General features: G+C 37.7%; 1 protein-coding gene, 1 long non-coding RNA gene and 1 pseudogene across 3 annotated transcripts; 2 read left to right on the top strand and 1 right to left on the bottom strand.

Moving 5' to 3' along the window:
• Positions 1–530: 530 nt before the first annotated feature.
• Positions 531–17,227, bottom strand: LOC146937612 (uncharacterized; annotated as a pseudogene).
• LOC146937614 (uncharacterized) lies at positions 8,014–9,850 on the top strand. The gene is made up of 2 exons (XR_015030988.1): positions 8,014–8,112; positions 9,572–9,850. It is a non-coding gene; the product is annotated as an uncharacterized LOC146937614 (long non-coding RNA).
• Positions 10,015–16,399, top strand: LOC146937613 (uncharacterized). 2 transcript variants are annotated; one of them, XM_085751835.1, is made up of 2 exons: positions 10,015–10,825; positions 16,121–16,399. In XM_085751835.1, the coding sequence occupies exons 1-2, from the start codon at positions 10,015–10,017 to the stop codon at positions 16,135–16,137; spliced, it is 828 nt and encodes a 275-aa protein (XP_085607961.1). In that variant the 3' UTR covers positions 16,138–16,399. The 2 variants fall into 2 exon arrangements, 1 of the variants encoding a protein (XP_085607961.1); XR_015030987.1 differs by lacking the exon at positions 10,015–10,825 and adding an exon at positions 14,572–14,670.
• Positions 17,228–17,297: the final 70 nt, after the last annotated feature.

The raw sequence follows: 17,297 nt of genomic DNA, 5'->3' as shown, positions 1-17,297 counted from the left end.
AGACTATTAAAATAAATTAGTAGAAAATGACTATGTATAATTTATTATTTCCTATTAGAAGAAAATAATACACTTCAATTTTTATTTTTATTTTTTAAGCAAAGGAGATTACAACATCAGCTGTAATCCCATAATATATATAAAAAGATAAGAAGGAACAAAGCAAAAAAGAGGGGGGACATGAAACCAAAACCCTCAAGGTTAAGAAATTCTAAAATTAGGGAGACCTAGTTTGTTGTGCACTAAATCTGCCCTAATATTGTAAGGAGGTTGTGAAAACCAAACATGAGAAGCAAGATGTAATCCAATGTTGGCAAGAGTGTCAGCGCATTTGTTTATAAATATGTGTAACAAAGAAATTTATGGAAGCAGTAAGATGAATGCAGTTGTGCCATCTATTTTGTAGATGCCATGGAACAACTTTGGAAGACTTGAAAGCCAAAGAAACAAACATTGAATCCGTTTCTAACCAAAAGTAGCGCCAATCCTTCTTGTGTGCAATCTCAATGGCCACCATAGCTCCAATAAGCTCAGACATAAAGCATTAGCAAACCAAGATTAATAGCAAAAGCTCCCAAAAATTCTGAATTGGAATTTCGAAAAACCCCTCCACAAGCTGCCGTTCCAGGATTACCTAAAGAAGCGCCATCAGAGTTGCACTTCACCCAGTTTGCAAAGGGGGGTGACCAGATTACTTCTTTGATGATTTGTGGCTTAGCAGGTTTAATTTTGACATCAAAGTGCATTAAAATAACAAATTCAGATATGGAGGATCTTGAGGTGAGAGTGGTGATATTACCAGATAAGCTTGTGCTGGAGATAATCAAACTCTTTGCAGTTCTAAAGTTAATGGTCTTGTCCTGAAATCTTCTTTGGTTTCTGCAAAACCAAATGGTGTTGTACCAATTAATTATAGCAGCAAGAAGAACTACCTTACATTGTGGAGATCAGTTTCACTAAATAATTTTCAGAGGATCCAGAAAAGTAGTGGTACTGAAATTGATATTGAGAATGGATTGGAGCCAATTCCAAATTTGTTGTGCAAAGTTACATTCCAAAAAGAGATGTACAGAAGATTCAGTAGCCAAAGAACAAAGACTACATATAGATGTGATATGACATCCTCTGTGGATGAGGTGCTCATCGGTTGGCATCCTTTCATGAAGAATTCTCCATGTGAGAAGAGATTTTGAAGGGGGTATAGCGGCATTCCAGATGATTTTGGACCAGCTAGGTTGTTGATGAGAAGGAGCACTTTGAAAAAGATAGGCATCCTTGAAAGATAGATTCCCATCATGTGATTTTTTCCAAATCAACTTGTCCTCTTTGTGAGTCAAAGGAATAGTGACCAAATTCAGTTTTTGTAGCATATTAGGGAAAGCCTGAAGAACATTTTGAGGAACACACCAGTTGTTGTTATTGATGAATTGAGAAACTGGTGCGTTTAAAGAATTGTGAAGATGAGTAGGAATGTTCAAGGTAGAAGTGAATGGATCTCCACACCAAGCATCACACCAAAAATTGATCATCTCCCCATTGCCAAGTTGTGCTTCAAAAATATTTTAAACCAAATATACAATTTAATAAACCCATATTTGTCCCTGCGTATGCTTCAATCACACAACAACTTCATATTTCATTATTTGGTGCCTTCAACATTTTATTAATGTAAGAGTCAATTTCCTTATTCAAATTGGTTTACTCTAAAAGCACAAGAACCAATGTCATAAAGTAGGCAGTTTCAAAACTTCTTAATCAAAAAGAAATAAAAATACAAACAACTCATATATTTTAAGAAAAAGTTCATAAATATCTTTATTACAATAATAGATGTTAATCAATTAATACATCACAAATATATAACGGACTCAAATGCAATTATGCATAAGATGCATGCTTCTGACAACTAAATCATCCAGATATAGTCATCCCGCCACTAAGGCATCACACAGAATATTTAACCCGTCACACTGGCGTCACACAGAATATGCACATGTCATGCCATGATGATGAAAAGAGGTTAACCTGCCACTAAGGCATCACAGAGAGAATGCATAATAATAGTAAAAACATAATTTCCACCCCTTATGCAATACAATTAAACAAACTAGTCGCCACTTACACAAACAAAGAGAAAATTCATATACAAGAATAAAACTTCCCTTCTCAAACATTAATCACAAATAACATAGAATTCTTTTCATCAAGTACACACATAGTAAACACAAAATTCTCTTAAAACTTCCAAAATGTACCACTTAAATATATATATATATATATATATATATATATATATATATAATTGTATTTTTTTTTCTTTTCAAATGATAAGAATTTCTATAACACGTTCTAACACTTAGTAAGAACATATGGGGAAAAAACCGTCACCTCTCTTGCATTGAAGGGGACTCAAAACCCAACGAGATGAGATGTCAAGAGATTGAGAATCCAAGGCTTCACTGTGATCTTGCAAAAGTTCAAGAGTAAGGAGGACCCAAAAAGTTATTTGCGTACAACTAAGGAGCGTATGAAGGTGATGAGGCATGATATTTTTTTTGTGGTGGTCGATGTTCGAACTCCAGGCCTTGAATATATTATGCATTATCCCTACCAACTGAGCTAAGCTCACGAGGACAAAAAACACATAGAACTTCAAATCGGTTTACACTTAGTCAAATGTTATTATGAGCGGCAAATATGAGATTTGAAAAGACTTAATTTGTACACCCTCCATGTTTTATCTTTTTATTGTTTACCTTTTGACACAAGTCTTAAGGAGTAATTAAAGTATAAAAATATTTGTATGTTTTGGACTAAAAAGTAATTATTTATGATTAAATTTACATTTGATAAACCAAAGGTCACAACTCCCTTAATAGTTTAACAAAGTGTGTTTCTACAAGGGTAAACTTGAGAAGAAAAAAATATTAAATATATTAAAACATCAAATATTTTGCTTGGGCGGGGGAAGGTGGGGAAGCTTGGGTTTGGAGGCGGAGTTTATGAGTGTGGGAGGAGGAGATACTAGCAGAGTGTAGGTTATTATTATCTGATGTTTCTTTGCATTCTACCTTCCCAGATGGTTGGCAGTGGCTCCCGGATCCTTCAGTGGGTACTTAGTTAGTGGTGTTTGTTATATGCTCACAACTCAAGATCACCCGCCTATATGTTCAGACTCATATTTTAATTGGCACAAACAGGTTTCGTTGAAGGTCTCCATTTTTGCGTGGTGTTTGCTTCGTGATCGTTTGCCAACTTGTAGGTCCGCAAGTGCACGAAAATATCGGTTTTAGTATAAAAGATGTCGAATCTCACATAGACCAATGTCAAGTAACGTTACTTTGGTTTCAAAATTGGGAAAATAGCTTGAATGGAATTGAAACAAATGGGCGCATCAACAGTAAAGGAACAACAGCAATTAAAATGGAATTAAAAGGGAAGAATAAAAAGGAACTAAGATCACAGTAGCGATCCAGAATCAAAGAAAACTAGAACTAAATTTATAATTGTACGGTAGCATAAACGTTTGGGAATCAAAATAAAAACAACTGAAAATGTAATATGCATATAAGTACTTATAACTTAGAAAGAATCAGTTTCTAAACCACTCTCTAAAAAGCTTGGTGCCTTCAACTGAGTTCTTCAGGTCTATTTATAGGAAAAAATCTCCTCTGAAGTGCTTCTGATCCTGTTCCAAGTAGTGGAGAATAAGGAGGAAGTGAGAAATCGGATTCTGAAATGTGGGAAAGAATTGGTTTGGCTTTGACTTCTCACCTGACTTGTTGACTTTCCATCCTTTTTGTTGGAACAAAATGTGTTTTACATTACCCTTTAGAGTTTTGATTATAACAAGGTATTAAAAAATTGTCAATTGGATATGCTAATATTTGTTCAAGTGTACAGTACCATAGACAAAAAATTTGGTATCTTTATTAGGTTTTGGAAGAACAAAAGAGAGCAATGGAATCAACAAAAAAAAATGAAGCTTGAAGCATCTGAAGTCAAAGTGCTCCTGAAGTGATGTGATAACGTCATCAGAAGAAAGTTCATCAGAAGCACCTCATTAGAAGCTTAAGATCACCAGAAGCTGAAGTTCATCAGAAGATGAGAGACTTAAAGCTTCAAAGGCTGTTCAAAGGATTTAATCACGCCTAGCATTGCAGAAGACCAGTAGAGTGTATCAACGACTATTTTGAAAGGATTTAAAGGCATTGGATGCTTGTTCTTTGAAGAGCGTTGACAAAGTAAAATTGTACGAAGTGTACAACCACTACCTCCACTACTCTGTTTTTTGTCTCTGCTACAAGACAAGAAAAACAGCTATGCCTGCAACGATGTTCCTTCAGACTTGGAATGGATTTGAAATTGATCCTTCATAGGACAATAACCATATCAGGTAAAAGATCATTGGTGATTGACCAAAACTTCAAACGACTCTTTTTTGATGTGCTGGCAATTTCACAACGTCTCTTTCACACCTCTATATAAAGGAGTGAAGACTTAGAGAATGGCAAGGACTCAACAACCATTTACAAGTGCCAAAACTCTGTCAAAATTGTTCTGCATCAAAAGTTCACTAAGAATTTCTTAACAACTTTCATATCTTAGAAATTTTAGAGTCTGAAGAGTCTGTATCTGATTTGTATTGTGAACACCACTAATTGTATATCAAGTGTTCAACCTCAAACATTTTTCTTCGTAATTTATTTTGAATAGAAGTCTCTTGCAGTTGTGCTTGAGCATAGAAAGTCTCTTGATTGTATTTAGGAGCGTAGGAAATCTCTTGCAGTTATGCTTGAGTAGTTTGAAGTCTCTTGCTAGTTTTAGTAGTCAGCAGTTGTAATCAGATATTACATTTTAGTGAACTCTCCTTGGAAGTGCAAGGGGGACAGGACTACTTCTGGTTTGTGGAAGGAACTTGTATAATTGATTTGTGTCTTTCTCTCTCTCTCTCTCTCTCTCTCTCTCTCTCTCTCTCTCTCTCTCTCTCTCTCTCTCTCTCTGTTTTATCCGCTGCACTTAGATCCTGAACATTACTTCTGAAGTGGAATTCTATCTGCTTCTGATCAATAGTTTCAGCTTAGGAGAAAACGAAGAAATAGAAACACAATTCAACCCCCCCCCCCTTCTTGTGTTTTTATCACCTTCACTTTTTTTCCTTTTTTCACCGTATTTCATCATTTTGACGCACGACAACCTACCTGAAATAGACACACAATACCAACATAATATGGAAAAATCTATAAAATCGAGATAAAAAAATGTGTAAGTCGAGCTAAAATAATATTGCATTTTGCGTGTTATCACTAAATAAGGCGAATTTGGCAAAGCGCAATATTATTACTACAGTAGATCGGTTTTGTCTGGCTAGGTGCGGCCATGACGAGGACGTTCAACATTTGTTCCTCTCGTGTAGCACATTTGATACTCCGTGGTAGCTAGTGCGGTCGTGGATCGGTTTTTATGCGGATTCTCAGGTGATTACAGACCACTTTCATCAGTTTATTTTTTACACAGGTTGTCTGAAATCGCGGCGGTGTTTTCTTCACTTGATTTGGTTATTTTGTGCTTGAATTGTGTGGAATGGTGTAACAGCGGATTATTTCAGCAGAAAGAAAATACTACGTTTCAATTATTAGAAAAGGTTAAGTCTCGTTCTTTATGGTGGCTTCAAGCCAAGAAAGTGTGTTTAGCTTTTGGTACTCATGTGTGGTGGTCAAACCCGCTTTTATGTTTGGGCATCGGCTAATTTTTATATGAATACAGGTGTTGACATTATAAATTCTTAGTGGTCTCTTTGGTACACCTTATGTTGAAGAGATTGATTGTCGGTGATAATTTATATCAATCTTGCTTGTAAAAAAAATTAAATTTTTTTTGAGGAAGTACCATATTATAATATAAGAACGTTTGGAGGAAATTTGTTTCCAATCTAGCATCCGACATGAGATAACAAAATCAACATATGGTAATATGGTGTATGACCTTATGGAAATTAAAATGAAATAAAAGGTGTGGGAGAAAGAAAAAAAAAATATTAGCGTGAATCAAGGAAGAGAGTAAACACATTTTTTTTAGGGAGAGTAAATACATTTTTAAGATGTAGTCAAATATAATCTTTTTTTTTTAAGAAACCAAAATGATATTTAACTCAACAAAAGTGGCTCAATTCGCACAAGGTGTGCCGAAAAGAACCACCCAAAAGTAATACAAAGTTATGAGTTTGTTGCCATAAAGCACAACGAAAACAAACTAAAAGAAAACTATTCCCTAGCACCCATACATAATAAAGGGTGCCGCTACCAGTCGTTATAACTGAAAGCGGATGTAAGCAACTTAACTTTTAACCATAAAAATGACATAAACATGGCAGTATCTAATAATTTATGCAGATCCTGAGCTGTATTCTTAAAAATCATGTTGTTTCTCTCCTTCCAAAGGACCCAAACAGTAGCATGCCAAATCACTTGGAAATAAGAGTATGTAAATCGCGATAAACCGACCAAAGTACCAAAGTAATAAAGATGATCGACAACCAATTCAGGAGAAATGAAAGAGATACCAACCCACCGATAAATAAGGTGCCACAAGCTCCCAAATATGTCGCAGCGAAAAAAGAAATGAACCACCGTCTCCGGGCGTCCGCACCCTCCAACACAGGCAATGGCGTTTTGTTGAAGGACTCTCCTTTGAAGCAAGTTGTCTTTTGTTGGCAATCTGTTTTGAAGAAGTCGCCAAACAAAAACAGAGACCTTCAACGGGACTTGCTTCAGCCTAAACATGTCAGAACAGCCCCGCACCATAGGAAAATCAGATGATGTGAGACATTGATATGTCCCTCGAACCGTGTAATCGTTGATGGGATCGAGAACCCATCGCCACCTGTCAATAGTATTTTCCTACAAAACAATGTTAGAAAGAAAAGCCACACACTCCGCAACGGACTCCTCTTCCCAAGCCAGAAGGCGCCTCCTCCACACCCATGCACCACCAACAACCGTCCACCCTCTCTCTCCTCCATCTCCCTAACCGTCGCCCCCTTGTCTTGTGCCAGATCAAAAAGGCAAGGAAATTGCACCTGAAGAGGTAATCCCCCCACCCAATTGTCTAGCCAAAAGTATGTATTACTCCCTCCTCCCACCCTCCTCCGAACATCGTCTTCAAACCAACCCTCTGCCCTCACACTTAAACCTCCACGAATGTCAGATAAGATCCTCCACCAAATAGAACTATCTCTCCCTCCCTCTACCAACCGCCCCCCAACTTCCCCGTATCGAGCCTTTAATACTTGATACCATAAACCCTCCTTTTCCACTAACATCCGCCAACACCATTTCCCTAATGACGCCACATTAAACTCCAGCAACCTCCTAACACCTAACCCCCCTTCTCCTTCGGTAAACAGACAAAATGCCAATCAACCCAAGCAATTTTCCTAAAATCCTCACCCCCGCCCCAAAAAAAAATTTAAAAAATAGATTCAATGGAAGAAATGATTCCTGTGGAAGCCGTGAAGAAGGAAAGAAAATAAACCGATAGGGACGATAGGACAGTTTTAAGAGAATCAAGCGGCCACCAAACGAGAGAAATTTGCTTTTCTAGTTGGACAATCTAGAATAAATACTGTTCAAAATCGGTTTCCAAAAGTCTAGTTGTAACGCCCCATTTTTATTCTAATATTTTAGTAGAGGTGTGAATATTTTTATATGACTTTAATTGCTATATATATATATGATTTTATGTGAAATATATGTTTTATATGATTTTTATATGAAATATGTTATGATGCTATTTATTATATGAATATTGGGGTTGTGTATTATTTAAATGAATGTTGTTATTATTGGATAGAAATAATATGAGAAATAGAAATATTATAGAAATAGTATTTATTTTTGGTTAAGGGGAATTAAGTGGAAATTAATAGAAATTAAGGGAGTTAAGAGAAAATAGAGGTTTTAGTTTACAGTAAAAACAGAAAGTCAGAAACAAAAACATTTTCACGTGAAAACTCTAGAAAAACTGGTTTTGGAGAGAAGAAAGAGAAAGCTAGGAGAAGAGCTAGGAAGAGAGGATCCAACCAATTTTTGCTGTAGAATTTGCTGAGATAAGGTAAGGGTGGGATTCCTTTCAATATTCATGGTATATAATTATGAAATTTGATGAATTGTTGTTCTTGGTTTTAGGGTTAGAAGTTTTATGTTAATTGAGGAAAATATGATGAATTGTGTTGTTTGATGCATGTTTCTATGTTGTTGTGGTTGCTATGTTGTATATAAAACCTGTAAACATTGTTCTAATTCATTTGGGGTGATTAGGGGATCAGAAAATGGGTTTTTGGGGTGAAAATGGTGTTAAAATCGTAACAGTAGATGAAAAACTCGCCAGAAATTCGCTATTAGCGTAACCCTCTGGAACAGGTACGCTATTAGCTCAATTTTCGCTATTAGCGAAATTGTCCAGTGACAGCATTTTCTGTTTCGCGTTCTTGCGTCTTTCTCACCCGTTTCTGTTTTGAATTAGCTTTCGGTGTAAACATGAAAGTTGTAGATAATTAAGTTAGCTTTAAAATGGCCCTGGTTTAGAGTGGAAAAGATTTGTAGATTTTGAGTTATGATAAAAATAGTCCAGGTGGGTCTTCAGAAAATTTTAAGAAAGCTTAGAATAACTAATCCCAAGTTAGTCCAAAAACTTATGGTTGGTTTCCCAACTTCAAACTTAAGTGTTAGGGATTTAGTTGAGGTGTTTTACGGATATTTGACTTATGTTCTATTGATCAAAACTTAATTGCTTGTGGGGGATGTTTTAGACTTTGAGATGAATGTAATTGATTTATATATATGCTATGTCGTTGATTTCCGTTGTTGATGTCGTTGTATCATCCGATGTCGAAGTTGGGGAGTGTGTCATAATTGTTTTAGGCACATATGTTGTTGTTGTAGTCGCTGTTGAAGTGGTATGTTGATATACACAAGTTGAGTCCATTTGCATACTCACATCTGTTGGGGGCTTATGCCCTGGAATGTTCATCATTCAACCCGTTGGGGGCTTATGCCCTGGAATGTTTATCATTCACCTGTTGGGGGCTTATGCCCTGGGATGCTTTAACCATCCAAATTGTTGGGGGCTTATGCCCTGGAATGCTTAGCATTCAACGCGCGTAGATTGGTACCACCTGCATGATGCATAGTTGTTGTTGTCGTAGCATTGTTGAGTCGTTGTTGTCGTTGTAGCATTGTCGAGTTGTTGTCGTTGTAGCATTGTCGAGTTGTTGTCGTTGTCGAATTGTCGAGTTGTTGTCGTTGTCGAATTGTCGAGTTGTTGTCGTTGTCGAATTGTCGAGTTATCGGTGTCGTTGTGGATAATGTTGTTGTTGTTGTTGTTGTTGTTGTTGTACCCTGTTGCCGAAAAATGATTATGTTGTTATATGTATTCTTTATATACATTATTAATGATGCATGTTGTGATATATTGTTATTTTCATTAATTTGATGAATTATATATTATCATTATTGGATAAGTTTCTCACCCCTTCTGCGTATATGTTGCCTCGACCGTGGGTAATGTGCAGGTAATGATGGCTTGTAGGTTGATTGGCTCAAGTGTCTAGGGCTCTGATACATATTAGGATGGGGATCGTCGCGAGTGTCTTCTCATTTCTTTTATGTATCACATATTTTGGAAAAGACTTGCTATTAGAATAAAGTTGAATTATGTTGTGGCCTTATGCCAAGACTTTTATTGATGTTGAATTTGGTTGAATTTATATTTTAAAGAATTTTTCCGCTGCAGTTTGTAAGATAATTTAAATGTCGGTTTTTAAATAAATAGACAATTTTCTATTATGAAATTTTGAAAAGTGGTGTGACACTCCGTTGTGTGATTACTCTGATTTTATTTATTAATATTAATTTGTTGGGAGAACGGGGTGTTACAATTGGTATCAGAGCAGGAAGGTACGACCCTGACGGAGCACAGACATGGCTCAAAGAGGTTGAAAGAGTTTTCAGGGTTATGCAATGCACTGATGACCAGAAGGTGCGTTTTGGTACGCACATGCTAGCTGAGGAAGCCGATGACTGGTGGGTGAGTCTCTTACCTGAATTAGAGCAAGGTGATGCAGCTGTGACTTGGGCTGTGTTTAGGAGAGAGTTCCTAAACAGATATTTCCCTGAGGATGTTCGCGGAAGAAAAGAGATTGAGTTCCTTGAGCTGAAGCAAGGAAACATGTCGGTGACAGAGTATGCAGCCAAGTTTGTGGAGTTGGCTCAGTTCTATCCACACTATACTGGAGACAATGCTGAATTTTCTAAGTGCATAAAGTTTGAGAATGGTTTGCGCGCTGATATTAAGCGAGCCATTGGTTATCAGCAGATCCGTGACTTTTCTGCTTTGGTGAGCAGATGCAGAATCTATGAAGATGATACCAAAGCTCACTACAAGGTGATGAGTGACCGTAGGGGTAAGGGACAGCAGAGTCGTCCAAAGCCTTACAGTGCCCCTGCTGACAAGGGCAAACAGAGGATGCCTGAGGAAAGGAGACCCAAAGGAAGAAATGTTCAAGCTGAGATAGTTTGTTACAAGTGTGGTGAGAAAGGCCACAAGAGTAATGCATGTACGCAACAGGATGAGAAGAAGTGTCATCGTTGTGGCAAGAAAGGACATATGATGGCTGAGTGCAAGCGTGGTGACATGGTTTGCTTCAATTGTGATGAAGAGGGTCACATTAGTTCTCAGTGCAAGAATCCTAAGAAGACTCAGACTAGTGGAAAAGTGTTTGCATTGGCCGGTACACAAACGGCTAATGAAGATCGACTTATCAGAGGTACTTGTTTCTTTAATGGTACTCCTTTAATTGCTATTATTGATACTGGTGCTACACATTGTTTCATTGCTGTTGATTGTGCAAATAAGTTGGGTCTAGTTATGTCAAGTATGCCTGTGGAAATGGTTGTTGAAACTCCAGCTAAGGGTTCAGTAACCACTTCGTTTGTTTGTCAGAGTTGCCCTATATCTATGTATGGTAGGGATTTTGAAGTTGATCTTGTATGTTTGCCGTTGACGGGTATGGATGTGATTCTTGGTATGAACTGGTTGGAGTACAACCATGTGCATATTAATTGTTTTAGGAAGACGGTGTACTTTTTTTCTGCTGAAGAAGAGAGTGGAGCAGAATTTTTATCTACCAAGCAGCTGAAGCAGTTAGAACATGATGGAAGCTTGATGTTTTCTTTGATGGCGTATTTGTCTGTAGAGAATCAGTCAATAATTGATAGACTGCCCGTTGTGAATGAATTTCCTGAAGTTTTTCCTGATGAGATTCCGGATGTGCCACCGGAAAGAGAGGTTGAATTTTCGATTGAACTAGTGCCGGGTACGAAGCCGGTGTCGATGGCTCCTTATCGTATGTCAGCTTCGGAGTTGGTAGAGTTGAAGAAACAATTAGAAGACTTGCTTGATAAGAAGTTTATAAGGCCAAGTGTGTCACCTTGGGGAGCGCCTGTGTTGCTAGTTAAGAAGAAGGATGGTAGCATGAGATTGTGCATAGATTACCGTCAGCTGAATAAAGTGACGATAAAGAATAGGTATCCACTTCCGAGAATTGATGACTTGATGGATCAATTAGTGGGTGCTCGTGTGTTTAGTAAAATTGATTTGAGGTCAGGTTACCATCAGATTAAGGTGAAGGATGAAGATATGCAAAAGACGGCATTTAGGACACGGTATGGACACTATGAATATAAAGTGATGCCTTTCGGTGTTACTAATGCGCCTGGAGTGTTCATGGAGTATATGAACAGAATTTTTCATGCTTTTCTAGATAAATTTGTTGTTGTGTTTATTGACGATATTTTGATTTATTCTAAGACTGAAGAAGAGCATGCAGAACATTTGAAGATTGTTTTACAGGTGCTGAAAGAAAAGAAATTGTATGCAAAACTGTCAAAGTGCGAGTTCTGGTTAAGTGAAGTAAGTTTTCTTGGCCATATTATTTCTGGTAGTGGTATTGCAGTTGACCCGTCGAAAGTAGAAGCGGTATCGCAATGGGAGACTCCTAAGTCAGTTACGGAGATCAGAAGTTTCCTTGGTTTGGCTGGTTATTACAGAAGATTTATCGAAGGATTTTCGAAGTTGGCACTTCCATTGACTCAGTTGACCTGTAAAGGTAAAGCTTTTGTGTGGGATGCTCAGTGTGAGAATAATTTCAATGAGTTGAAGCGAAGATTGACGACGGCCCCAATTTTGATTTTACCAGAGCCGGATAAACCTTTTGTGGTATATTGTGATGCGTCTAAGTTGGGTTTAGGTGGTGTGCTTATGCAAGATGGCAAAGTAGTGGCTTATGCGTCAAGACAATTGAGAATTCATGAGAAGAATTACCCTACACATGATTTAGAGTTGGCTGCTGTGGTTTTTGTGTTGAAAATTTGGAGACACTATTTGTACGGTTCCAGATTTGAAGTGTTTAGTGATCATAAGAGTCTGAAATATTTATTTGATCAAAAAGAGTTGAATATGAGGCAGAGAAGGTGGCTAGAGTTGTTGAAGGATTATGATTTTGGTTTGAATTATCATCCGGGTAAAGCCAATGTGGTTGCAGATGCCTTGAGTAGGAAAACGTTGCACATGTCGGCAATGATGGTGAAAGAATTTGAATTACTGGAACAGTTTAGAGACTTGAGTCTTGTTTGTGAATTGGCACCTCAGAGTGTGCAGTTGGGTATGTTAAAAATTAATAGTGATTTCTTGAAGAGTATCAAGGAAGCACAGGAAGTTGATGTGAAATTTGTAGATTTGATGACTGCTAGTAATCAGAATGCAGATGGTGATTTTCAGGTTGATGATCAAGGAGTGTTGAGATTCCGAGGCAGGATTTGTATCCCTGATAATGATGAATTGAAAAAGTTGATTTTAGAAGAGAGTCACAGAAGTAGCTTGAGTATTCATCCGGGAGCTACAAAGATGTATCATGACTTGAAGAAACTGTTTTGGTGGTCTGGATTGAAGCGTGATGTCGCACAATTTGTTTATGCATGTTTGACTTGTCAGAAATCGAAAGTTGAACATCAGAAGCCTGCTGGTTTGTTGACACCATTAGATGTGCCGGAATGGAAATGGGATAGCATCTCCATGGACTTTGTGACGAGTTTACCAAACACTCAAAGAGGGCATGATGCCATTTGGGTTATTGTCGATAGATTGACGAAGTCGGCACACTTCATTCCGATTAATACCACCTATTCAGTAGCTCAGTTGGCGGAGATCTATATTCATAATATTGTGAAGTTGCATGGTGTTCCATCGAGTATTGTGTCGGATAGGGATCCGAGGTTCACTTCGAGATTTTGGAAGAGCTTGCAAGAAGCTTTGGGCTCTCAGTTGAAGTTGAGTTCAGCGTATCATCCGCAAACAGATGGTCAGTCAGAAAGAACGATCCAATCATTAGAAGACTTGTTGAGGGTGTGTGTACTTGAGCAAGGTGGAGCTTGGGACAGTCACCTACCATTGATAGAGTTCACGTACAACAATAGTTACCATTCAAGTATTGGTATGGCACCTTTCGAAGCTTTATATGGTCGAAGGTGTAGAACTCCTTTATGTTGGTTTGAGTCGGGTGAAAGTGTTGTGTTAGGGCCTGAAATAGTTCAGCAGACTACGGAGAAGGTCAAGATGATAAGAGAGCATATGAAAGCGTCGCAGAGTCGACAGAAGAGTTATCATGACAAGCGTAGGAAGGACCTTGAGTTTCAAGAGGGTGACCATGTGTTCTTGAGAGTCACTCCTATGACTGGTGTGGGTCGTGCATTGAAGTCCAAGAAGCTGACTCCAAAGTTTATTGGTCCTTATCAGATATCTGAGAAAATTGGCACGGTGGCTTATAGAGTTGGCTTGCCACCACATCTTTCGAACTTGCATGATGTGTTTCATGTGTCACAACTGCGGAAGTATGTAGCGGATCCTTCACATGTCATTCCTAGAGATGATGTGCAAGTTAGAGACAACCTTACGGTAGAAACTTTACCTTTGAGGATCGATGATCGTAAGGTGAAGACGTTGAGAGGCAAGGAGATACCTCTAGTGAGAGTTGTTTGGGGAGGAGCAGCTGGTGAAAGTCTTACTTGGGAGTTGGAGAGTAAGATGCAGGAGTCTTATCCTGACTTGTTTACTTGAGGTAATATTTCGAGGACGAAATTCTATAAGTTGGGGAGAGTTGTAACGCCCCATTTTTATTCTAATATTTTAGTAGAGGTGTGAATATTTTTATATGACTTTAATTGCTATATATATATGATTTTATGTGAAATATATGTTTTATATGATTTTTATATGAAATATGTTATGATGCTATTTATTATATGAATATTGGGGTTGTGTATTATTTAAATGAATGTTGTTATTATTGGATAGAAATAATATGAGAAATAGAAATATTATAGAAATAGTATTTATTTTTGGTTAAGGGGAATTAAGTGGAAATTAATAGAAATTAAGGGAGTTAAGAGAAAATAGAGGTTTTAGTTTACAGTAAAAACAGAAAGTCAGAAACAAAAACATTTTCACGTGAAAACTCTAGAAAAACTGGTTTTGGAGAGAAGAAAGAGAAAGCTAGGAGAAGAGCTAGGAAGAGAGGATCCAACCAATTTTTGCTGTAGAATTTGCTGAGATAAGGTAAGGGTGGGATTCCTTTCAATATTCATGGTATATAATTATGAAATTTGATGAATTGTTGTTCTTGGTTTTAGGGTTAGAAGTTTTATGTTAATTGAGGAAAATATGATGAATTGTGTTGTTTGATGCATGTTTCTATGTTGTTGTGGTTGCTATGTTGTATATAAAACCTGTAAACATTGTTCTAATTCATTTGGGGTGATTAGGGGATCAGAAAATGGGTTTTTGGGGTGAAAATGGTGTTAAAATCGTAACAGTAGATGAAAAACTCGCCAGAAATTCGCTATTAGCGTAACCCTCTGGAACAGGTACGCTATTAGCTCAATTTTCGCTATTAGCGAAATTGTCCAGTGACAGCATTTTCTGTTTCGCGTTCTTGCGTCTTTCTCACCCGTTTCTGTTTTGAATTAGCTTTCGGTGTAAACATGAAAGTTGTAGATAATTAAGTTAGCTTTAAAATGGCCCTGGTTTGGAGTGGAAAAGATTTGTAGATTTTGAGTTATGATAAAAATAGTCCAGGTGGGTCTTCAGAAAATTTTAAGAAAGCTTAGAATAACTAATCCCAAGTTAGTCCAAAAACTTATGGTTGGTTTCCCAACTTCAAACTTAAGTGTTAGGGATTTAGTTGAGGTGTTTTACGGATATTTGACTTATGTTCTATTGATCAAAACTTAATTGCTTGTGGGGGATGTTTTAGACTTTGAGATGAATGTAATTGATTTATATATATGCTATGTCGTTGATTTCCGTTGTTGATGTCGTTGTATCATCCGATGTCGAAGTTGGGGAGTGTGTCATAATTGTTTTAGGCACATATGTTGTTGTTGTAGTCGCTGTTGAAGTGGTATGTTGATATACACAAGTTGAGTCCATTTGCATACTCACATCTGTTGGGGGCTTATGCCCTGGAATGTTCATCATTCAACCCGTTGGGGGCTTATGCCCTGGAATGTTTATCATTCACCTGTTGGGGGCTTATGCCCTGGGATGCTTTAACCATCCAAATTGTTGGGGGCTTATGCCCTGGAATGCTTAGCATTCAACGCGCGTAGATTGGTACCACCTGCATGATGCATAGTTGTTGTTGTCGTAGCATTGTTGAGTCGTTGTTGTCGTTGTAGCATTGTCGAGTTGTTGTCGTTGTAGCATTGTCGAGTTGTTGTCGTTGTCGAATTGTCGAGTTGTTGTCGTTGTCGAATTGTCGAGTTGTTGTCGTTGTCGAATTGTCGAGTTATCGGTGTCGTTGTGGATAATGTTGTTGTTGTTGTTGTTGTACCCTGTTGCCGAAAAATGATTATATTGTTATATGTATTCTTTATATACATTATTAATGATGCATGTTGTGATATATTGTTATTTTCATTAATTTGATGAATTATATATTATCATTATTGGATAAGTTTCTCACCCCTTCTGCGTATATGTTGCCTCGACCGTGGGTAATGTGCAGGTAATGATGGCTTGTAGGTTGATTGGCTCAAGTGTCTAGGGCTCTGATACATATTAGGATGGGGATCGTCGCGAGTGTCTTCTCATTTCTTTTATGTATCACATATTTTGGAAAAGACTTGCTATTAGAATAAAGTTGAATTATGTTGTGGCCTTATGCCAAGACTTTTATTGATGTTGAATTTGGTTGAATTTATATTTTAAAGAATTATTCCGCTGCAGTTTGTAAGATAATTTAAATGTCGGTTTTTAAATAAATAGACAATTTTCTATTATGAAATTTTGAAAAGTAGTGTGACACTCCGTTGTGTGATTACTCTGATTTTATTTATTAATATTAATTTGTTGGGAGAACGGGGTGTTACACTAGTTTCCGCGGATCCCCTCCTATAGGAAAACCCAAGTACACAAAAGGAAAGGCCCCAACACGGCAATTTAAAACCAACGCCGCCTCCGACAACCAAGAATCAGACACATTAACTCCTGTAAGCAAACTCTTGTGAAAATTAACTTTTAAACTTAATACTTGCTCGAAAATCAACAAAACAACCCTCATAGAACGGACATTCAACCAACTCTTGTTACCAATTATTAATGTATCATCAGCAAACTGAAGATGCGACTGGCACAAGTCGTTGTCACGCCCCACTCGATAACCATGAAACAACCCCTTCTCCTTTAAAGACGACATAAGGACATTGAAACCTTCAGCAGCTAATAAAAACATAAACGATGAAAGAGGATCACCCTGTCGAAGCCCACGTTCTATACAAAATTCTTCCGTAGGGCTCCCATTAACCAACACTGACACAGTAGCCGTTCCTACACATTCTGACATCCACTTCCTCCACAACGTCGAAAAATTCATTTTTTGCATTATCGCGTCCAAGTATTTTAAATCCACCGAGTCGTATGCTTTCTCAAAATCTACCTTGAAAAGCAACATTTCCTTCTTAAGACGGCGAGCCTCATCCATCGCCTCATTAGCCACCAGAATGCCATCCAAAATCTACTTGCCTTTGACAAAAGCAGATTGAGCATCAGAGACAACACTACCAATAACAGTTCACAATCAATTCGCAAGAACCTTAGCTAGCACCTTATACATGCAACCCCCCAACGATATAGGACGGAAATCATGTACCGTTGCGGACTTAACATCTTTGGAATTAAAGCAA

The sequence above is a fragment of the Medicago sativa genome, chromosome 3 (assembly GCF_051527215.1).
Source record: "Medicago sativa cultivar Bolivia chromosome 3, Bolivia_mono, whole genome shotgun sequence".
Classification (NCBI taxonomy): Eukaryota; Viridiplantae; Streptophyta; class Magnoliopsida; order Fabales; family Fabaceae; genus Medicago; species Medicago sativa.
Note: the sequence above shows the minus strand (reverse complement) of the source record. Positions and strands in the feature narration are given on the sequence as shown.

Excerpts from the sequence above, each read along its gene's own strand:
- LOC146937613 (XM_085751835.1), top strand. The coding sequence starts at position 10,015 with ATGCAATGCACTGATGACCAGAAGGTGCGTTTTGGTACGCACATGCTA.